General features: G+C 37.7%; 1 protein-coding gene and 1 long non-coding RNA gene across 4 annotated transcripts in view; one reads left to right on the top strand and one right to left on the bottom strand.

The window, feature by feature from the left end:
- The window catches only part of CPM (carboxypeptidase M), an 82429-nt gene extending 80326 nt beyond the window's left edge, over window positions 1-2103 (top strand). For all 3 annotated transcript variants that reach the window (XM_045465616.1, XM_045465615.1, XM_045465617.1), the window contains exon 9: window positions 203-2103. In XM_045465616.1, coding sequence (XP_045321572.1) covers window positions 203-445 — 243 coding nt within the window. In that variant the 3' untranslated portion in view covers window positions 446-2103. The remainder of the gene's footprint in view (window positions 1-202) is intronic.
- A 3722-nt stretch (window positions 2104-5825) lies between these two features.
- Window positions 5826-7828, bottom strand: LOC123591364. Its single transcript, XR_006709280.1, has 2 exons — window positions 6629-7828; window positions 5826-6250 (listed from the first exon to the last, which is right to left on the bottom strand). It is a non-coding gene; the product is annotated as an uncharacterized LOC123591364 (long non-coding RNA).
- Window positions 7829-9303: the final 1475 nt, after the last annotated feature.

Genomic DNA, 9303 nt, shown 5'->3' with positions numbered 1-9303 from the left:
GGCCCCACAAAACATCTGAAATCACTCAGATAATTCTTTTTTTTTTTTTTTTTTTAAGTCATTGGCTTTATTCTTTATTTTTCTAAGATAATATATTTTTAGTTTTATTTAACATTTTTATTTTTTTATAATTTTATTTTTTTTTAATTTACATCCAAAGTAGTTAGCATATAGAAAATAATTGTTTCTTGTTTCCTCTCAGGTTACAGTCCCAGGGCATGATCCATACCTCACAAAGGTGGTTATTCCAGAAAAATCCCAGAACTTCAGTGCTCTTAAAAAGGATATTTTACTTCCATTCAGAGGGCAACTGGATTCTATCCCAGTATCAAATCCTTCATGTTCTAAGATTCCTCTATATAGTGATTTGCCAAGCCACTCAGAGGCAACAAAGCCTGGTCTGTTCTTATTTTTAGTGACTGTCTTTCACGTATTTGTCAAATAAAGCAAAATATGGAACACACTCCCCATCATCACCTGGAATCAGGGATTACTCATGCCAGGTTACTGCAACTCTCAACTCCCTCTGTGGGACCTTGACTGAATAAACTCCATGGCCCTTCCCTAAGACAAATGGTTGTTTCCAAATCACAGCAAGCTATGTGTGGCGATAACAAAAGCAATGATTTAGTCTTGATGAATGGAAGATACCTACCTTTCAAGTACTATCCACTTATGCTCAATCTTGAAGTTGTCTTAGAAATTTGTAAGAAAAACTTGAGAATCAAGAAGGAAGTTCCTGCAAGAAAAAAATGGAGCTAATTGTGTATACAGAGAGCCAGATGAATATAAGCAATGAAGATGAACATTCATTGATTACTTACTATATACAAAACCCTGTGGTGAATGCTAGATGTGAAGATATATAGTAATTACTAGTGCCAAATATAATTAATTCTCAGCACGTGAAGAAATGATAGCACTGGAAATATTTCATTTCTCAGATGTTCTGAGGAGAGAAAATAGGCAACAATGTCTCAGTGGCCCACAAAAACATGGGCCTGATGGGATGACAAGGTTGTGTCTACAGAGCCCCAAAATAACAGGTCAATTAAGTGTCCCTGCCTTTCTGCGCTCAGATGCCACATCAGTTACGCTGATGACCCCCAAATGTGTAAGTCCAGCCTCTTGCCAGAGCTTCAAACTCCAGTCCAACTTCCCACTGTACATATCTACCTGGATATGACCCACACGTACCTCAAATTCATGTAGAAATCACACACATTTTTCTCTCTAGAGCTGCTCTTCCTCCTGTATTTGTCTCAGTGACTGGTACCACCAAACTAGAAACCTGAGTGTTATCCTTGACAGTTTCTTCTCCTCCTTCATCCCATATATTCAGTCACTAAAGATTGATGTTAATTACAAATGTTGATTGATCTTCCCTCTCTCCATGGCTAGTAACGTTGTCAAGTTTAGGCCACCATAGCTCACTGGCACCACGGTGACAGTTTTGCTAGTCTCTTGTGCCCAGCCTTCTCCTCTTTAAGTCCATCTTCTACATGGCACTGAGGAAGAGGATCTACTCAAAACAAAAACCATCAGTCAACTGCTTGTAGTTCCTATACACTTAATATGCTGTTTGTGTACTATATCTGGAATACCATTCTGACCCACCACGACATTTTCTCTCCCACTCCTTTAAAATTCAGTTCAGGTATCAACTCCTCTAGGAAGCCTCTGCTGACCATCATTCCATTCCATTCCACCCCAGCAACCCCTTCCCAGTCAATCTGGAGACCTTTCCTCTTTGCTTCTCGAATGTGTTACCTCTATTATTGAATTTACAACTGTATTATGATCTTCTACTTTCATGTATGATTTTCCCTAATAGAATGTGAGCTCTGAGGCCAGAGTGTATTTAATTTGTTTGGGAAAATTCATTTTTATATCCTCAGAGCCCAGTACATAGCAGAAACTGAATGAATGAGTGAAGAGTTCCACAAACCTGCTACTCCCAGTCTCTCTCAGAAACTGTTGGGCTTTGAGTCATTTTGTCAAATGAGGTCCAATGCTTTGGCAATCTCCAGCTCAGTAGTTAACACTGACGGAAGAGTGTTTTCAAATACATGTCAACAAATAAATTCAAGTATGGTGTTTTTACTACGCTTCGCATTTATCCTAAGGTTCATAGTAAACATGTTACCTGTTAACACAAGCTACCTTTTTTAAATTAGAAAACAAAATTTTTACTATTAGTACTCATTTTGAAGCAACTGTTGTCTACTATCATGAGAGTTAACCCATCTTAAAATATATATAAGAATTAAGGGGGGGACATCAAAAAATAGCAACTCCGTGAGCAGGTTTCTAAGTGCTGTGTATTGCTCATGGACTGTGAGTTGCCTTCGTCTTTAAATTGGAAGTTCTATAGAATCTGAAAATGAAACTACACTGGTTGGGTTTGGTATATGGTGAATGCATGAGAACCACAAGTGAATGGGAGACACATGGGCACATAGGAGCTATTCCTGTGCCAAGCTTATTCACATGTACACAATCATACTTGTTAATCTAGTCTTTTTATCACTTATAAAATCTGGTAGTAACTTGAATATCTGGGTCATTTTTATTTAAATAGTAATTTATTATATACTTGAAAGTATGTATTGCAGAAAATGATTTTGGATTTCTACAAAGCACATAAAATTTGATTTACCATCAAGCCTTATTTTTCAAGCAGACCTTTGGAGTCATAGCTTTTCCAAGATACCAATTTTCAAAGGGACATAAACCAAAATGTGATGTGGTTCATGAGCCTTAGTGTAAATTTCTTAAGGAAATAATGTTTTTAAAATCAGAAATTTCATCAGAATCCAACTTAAAATCATTTAAAGACAAGTAAAACAAGTAAAATACTCTCCAAACAAATCTAAACCAAACCTTCAACACAGAGTACATTCGGGGTATATATTTTGCAGCAATGGCTGTGCTCAAAAGTAAACTTTGTAGTGAGAGTTTAGTATGACTCAATCCCAGCTACACTCTCCACTAACCAAGTTAAATGTCCAAGAGGAGAAACAGCCATGACATTCCAACTAAGACCAGAGCCCCAAATCTCCCTGTATGACACCTTCCGTACCGTCTCTTTACCCTCTTAGACTGGTGATTATAATCCCCAGGTTCTGAGTTCAGGTATAATTCTTTTTATGGAGAAATCAACATGGTGAAGATTTTTGAGAGAGAGAAAAGAAGACAGAATATGGGAGTGAAATTTTAATTAGAAAGCAAGAATCTGAATTCAAACCCACCCCACATAGTTTCCTTACCTGTAAAATGAAGGCTCCTGCTTGAGTCTGTTACTATCAAAAGCAGTGGTATGAAAATGCCATATTTTGATGCAATTTTTTGTTACTTGCCCAGGCAGAGAAAGGATAATTAACAGTAGGTGGCATAAATATTTTGAAGGCAGTATAATATACCTTATTAAAGACCAGGTCCCTTCCCCCAGGTATAAACAGAATTGACCTGAAAACAATCACTGGTTAGCTAGAATGAGCATTTAATAATATTTAAGGAATCTCATGAAGGTAACAAAGGTTTCTTTCATGTATCTACTTAAATTATGATAAATGTTAACATGAATGAATCTAAATGGGGAGTATTTTAGAGAAATGGTAAGTCCCTGCAGATAAGTGTCAAGGTTGATTCTGGGGCTTATCACATTTAGCCTTGAGCTGTTGGATGGATCAGAAATGTTAAAAGCCTCCTCTCAGCATTTCTGAAAGTCTAAGAAATCAATGTTGTGTTTTGCTCCAGAATAGAATTTTATTTGTAATGTTTTTTAAAATGTTGTAAGAAGTTACCTCTACCTTTAGAGAGTAAAAATAACTGATACCGGGCTGGAAATATATTTTCCTAAGGAATCCAGAAAAAATGAGCACAGTATATTGTCTCATTGCAACAGGGCTGGCTGCTAATTGAGAAGTTTGGTTTTTATTCTGTAGGGACAATATAGTTATCTATGACCAATCCTTTATATCTTCCTCATGACTTTTAAAAATCATTTTCTACCCACCTCCCACCTAAAAGAGCCAAAACAAACAAAACACATACACATACCCTCACAATAACTAACAAGTTTAGGGAAAGAGTTAAACTTCATTAGAGACTTTACATTATATCACTAATAAGCAGATACTCTATTGCTCACAAAACATTTTATCCTACTTTAGCATATGAACTACTCCGTAGCCTTTTATCAGATGTTTCACAGCTAATTTTATGTTTTCTCAGTGACCTTCTGCACTGTAATTAAAGACTTGCACAAATTGTCTAGGACAATAAAGTTTATTGGGTAGAGCCAAGACTACCTCTGAGTTCAGTAAATTTGAGTATTTCTGACTCAATAAAGAATATTCATGTAAGCAAAAAATACTGTTTCTTTTCATTACATTACCTTAAAAACAAATCTGCAAGTGTAACAAAGTCCACATACTGGACAGAACTGATTACCACCAGACAAAGCCTGGGAAAGACCAAATTTAATGACCTTTTTATGAAGCAAGAATATTGCAACTCTTCAAAACCCAGTCACCCCAGGATGGTTTATATATATGATGTATACCCATCCTATTATGTATATTCCAAATTACTTTTTACCATGGGGAAGATGATAGATGAAAAATGTGCCTTGTGATTGAAAAAAAAAAAACCTGCAAAATTAAGAATGCACATTAATGAGAAATCATGCAGGAAAGAAATGGATTTTCCAAACATAGCCAGGGAACCATTTCTTGAAATAATTTAGCCTAGTACCATCCTTCTGAACTTAAATTCCCTGATTACCAAACACATTTTGGGAAATGCTGATGTAGGGGGAAGTCTTTTGTCCAGAGTAATAAATTTTGAATTCAAAGTACTTTTGAAGCACAGAGCGTAGTTATAAACAAAGATTTGCCCCCTATAGGAACTGGAAAATTAGTGCCTAACCCTAATCACTGTAACCCCTGATGTCAAATTTCTAGCCAAGGACAGAGAGGCTGGACCCAAGTTTGCCCTCTGAAACATGTAAACAATAGTTTAGAGACATAGGTGAGTAGGAAATGGCTAGTTTAGTGGTACCAATTTCAAAAAAGTGACAAGTATCTCAAATTAGAAAACAAATTGGGAACAGTTTTTCTATTTTCTAAAGAGAATTCATTATAATAGGAACCCTTTGGCAGAAGTTCCCTGGAATATTTTCACTAGATTTCAGAATTTGCAGCTCCTTAGAGGGTCCATTACTTCCCACTACCCCCAAAAGCAAGGTACAATTTTAAAATGAGCTAATTTTTAAAATATTAGACATAGGGGAAAAAGAAAAAAGTGATCAGTCCATTTTTTGGATGGCAGAATTATGTGCTTTTCTTCCTACTTCATTTTTGAAATTTTCTATTTTTCTAAATTTTTTTAATGTTTTATTCATTTTCTGAGAGAGGGAGAGAGAGAGAGAGAATGCAGGGAAGGGGCAGAGAGAGCGAGCGAGGCAGACACAGAATCTGAGGCAGGCTCCACGGCCTGGACCCTGACGTGGGGCTCCAACTCACGAACCATGAGATCATGACCCGAGCTGTAGTCAGACATTTAACTGACTGAGCCATCCAGGAGCGCCACCCCCCCCCCCTTTTTTTTGAAATTTTCTATTAAAAGAAAAAATTTTTAATGTTTATAAGAGTGAGTGGGGGAGGGGCAGGGAGAGAAGGGAAGATACAGAACTCCGGAAGTGGGTTCCAGGCTCCACGCTGTCAGCACAAAGCCTGACATGGGGCTTGAACTCATGAACTGTGCGATCATGACCTGAGCCCAAGTCAGATGCTTAACAAACTGAGCCACCCAGGCACACCTAAAATTTTCTATTTATTTAGAAGTTTTCTATTTTTTTATAAGAAAAGTAAATGATTTAAACAGTGGAACCTCAAATTTTAGAAACACCAGTTTACAAAGGCAGTTGTTACACCTTCTTACGTATTCATTAAACATTTCCAGAGTTTATGTTGAAATAACACCTGGTTAAGTCAAAGTTAATTTAAAAATGGTTTTCCCTCATTGACCAAGGACACGGGAGTTCTGAAGGATGAATAGTGAAGGACTTTAGGACCAAGATGGGAAGTTTGTGTTTTAACAACCGAGAGCAGAACTCACTCACAACTCACTCACGTCTCTGCTCTCCAGCCCAGCAATCTGTTCCGGGAGGGCTCTGTCCACTCTGTTAAGGGTCTACCTTCCGTTAATGGAGGCCTTCAGAGAGCTCCTGGAGCTATGCTTCCACCTGGTGGTTAGAAAAGTGCTTAACTAAAGAGATTTGGTCTTCTCACATGCTTCTGTTTTTTAATGTGTTTAAATGTTTATTTTTGAGAAAGAGAGACAGAAACAGAGTGTGAGCCAGGGAGGGGCAGAGAGAGAGGGAGACACAGAATCTAAAGCAGTTGCAGATTCTGAGCTGTCAGTACAGAACCTGATGTGGGGCTCGAACTCACTGCAAGATCATGACCTGAACTGCAGTTGGACCCTTAACTGACTGAGCCACCCAGGAGCCCCCACATACCTCTTAAAAAAGAAGGAAATAAATGTGAGAAAAGGTGGAAGAACTTTTACATAGAGGGATATTTTAAGCAAAGCTTTACCAATTCTGGTACAATTCTGATACCGTATCAACTTTTGAAGACCACGGTGTTCTCAGAATGTTTCTTTTGCCATTGAAGTAATTTATTGCAATATTGCAGACAATATTTTTTCAGGATGTTTTTTAAAACTGTCTTTTCCCCTCTTGTAAATTTCAGAAAACTACACGGCTATTTTCCTTGCCAATCACCATCCTTTACTGAATGCCTACTGTGCACGCAATGCATTATATTCAACGCATTATATTCAGTACCTGGGGGGAAGAAAGAGATACAGGTGGATATTACAACCTGCTTTTGGAGAGAAGGTACAAAGCAACATGTCAGTAAATTTAAGTGTGAACAAAGTACCTCAGAACTGAGACAATGTAGGGGAGAAAAAAGATGTGGTTAATTCAAGGCTACTTTAGCTGGGTTTTGGCACTGTTATGGTCACAATTGGCTACAAGAAAAATATTATTAAAAGCTACCATTTATAAGTCCTTACTACCTAACCAGACCCTATCCTAAGCTCCATATATTTGTCTGTAATTCTCAGGTTACAAAGCAAGCAAGTACCAGATCTGCTATTTGAATTTAGCCCTTCCCACTCTACTAGGATAAAAATAAGTCATGCGAGAAGATGGAAATGAACTTTTGCACCAAAAGGGTTTAAGACAATGGTGGGGAAGAGAAAGCTGTTTCACAGAGAAGTCTAAAAGTCTCAATGAACACGCAATACATTTGAGATAATATCCAACAAGAAACAGAATTAAGTTTTTTCTGACTTCAAATCAGGGAAACATGAAGCTATCTGTAAATATCTATAAAGGCACCAAATATGGGGGACACCAAAGCCAGTGAAGTCAATTTGATTGATTTTACTGCGATCTTGAAGAAGGGCTAATAATGCAGGGTAGGGTGTCAACTGGGAAGGTGTGAACCAAATTAACACATAAAAGTACTAAAATTTAACTGAGAGATGTTTAAATGGAATTCATCTGACATGACAGTAACAACAATAGAAAGGATTGAAATTTTGTAATTTGTAATGTGAGATATTGTAATAAGCCTGTTAGGACATCTAAACAGTCATATTCTGAAGACAAATCTGTGGGACTAAAACAAGATGAAAGGAAGATGTCGGTCAATTTATTTAATTATTTTTTAAATGTCTACTTTTGAGAGCATGTGTGGGGGAGGTACAGAGAGAGAGGGACAAAGGAGCTGAAGTGCGCTCCACGCTGACAGCAGAGAGCCGGATATGGGGCTCGAACTCACAAACCATGAGATCCTGACCTGAGCCAAAGTCAGATGCTCAACTGAGCCACCCAAGCACCCCTATTAATTTTTTAAAACATGAATCTTTAAAGAAGAGCTTTAAAAGACAGCAATAAAAATTCAAGTATGTTTTAGGATCATCCCTCTCCTAAAAATAATCAATTGTGGTTCCCTCATTCAATATATTATTTTAATGTGTACATTGTGGGGAGTCTCATCTGCTTGTCACTTGAGACTGCTCTTGTTTTCTGTTTTTATTTAGTTCATGTTAACGGTCCAATTTATGATTAAACATATTCAACACTTCTAAGCACCTGTGTGCTGCTGCACTAAAATATTTAAAGTATTTTTAAAGTATTTTTAGATGTCAAAAATTCCCTACTATATAGAACAGAAAGCTGGCTCTATGACAGATAATATGGCCAAAAAAATTTAAGCAGATGGCATTTTTTTAAGATAAACACTCTTTTGTAAAGATGAAATCAAACCCAGTTCAAAACCCAAACAATGACCAAGTACAACTACAAGCTTTTCACAATGCCATGACAACTTCCAGTTATCACCCCAAACCAACAGACATCTACACACTAACCAGTATCTTCAAAACACTCATTAAAACTCAAAATTAACAAATGCGGCACCTGGGTGGCTCAGTTGGTTCAGCGTCCAACTCTTGATTTGGGCTCAGGTCATGATCTTGTGGTTTGTGGGTTCAAGCCCTGCATGGGGATCCACACTGACAGCTTGGATTCTCTCTCTCTGCCCCTCCCCCACATACAGGTGGGTTCACACACATTCTTTCAAAATAAATTTAAAAATTAAAAATTAAAAAGTGCACTTAATGATGACAACAGCTAACCCTCGTCTGGCTTTGGAGCCTGTGGACTCCTGCTTTACAAGACAGGTTCCAATGATGTGACTGACTCAAATTATTATCAAACACCTATATATCTGTGTCACTCACAATCAAGAAAAGGATCTTGGCCTCATGGAATTTAGTTTCAGAGATGATGCAGAGACATGACAGGTAATTACAAGGAGCTTTCATGCTGACAGGTAGCAAGGTGGTTACCCAACTCCCTTCCCAGCCCCAGCTATACCCTTCCAGAACATTCACCATCACTTGCTGAGAAACCACTTAAGCCAACCTGCCATGTGATAACACAAGTGAACAGGAGGGAGAAAACAGCATGTCCTGGCCCTACTAAACCATGTAACCTCATTCTCTGAAGCTGGGTCTTATTCGTTGCCTTGGATGCTCCCAACTACATTAAGCTGTCCATTAATATGTGTACTGACACAACTGCAGTGATGGCCATTACAAAAATAGAAGCACATTCAGACTTGTACCTTTGATTACCCAAATAGAGGATATTCAAGTATAATTTCTATTTTAACAAAGCTCATTACAGAAAAATTGTAAGATCCAATAATCACACTC

Source organism: Leopardus geoffroyi, chromosome B4, assembly GCF_018350155.1.
Source record: "Leopardus geoffroyi isolate Oge1 chromosome B4, O.geoffroyi_Oge1_pat1.0, whole genome shotgun sequence".
Lineage (NCBI taxonomy): Eukaryota > Metazoa > Chordata > Mammalia > Carnivora > Felidae > Leopardus > Leopardus geoffroyi.
Note: the sequence above shows the minus strand (reverse complement) of the source record. Positions and strands in the feature narration are given on the sequence as shown.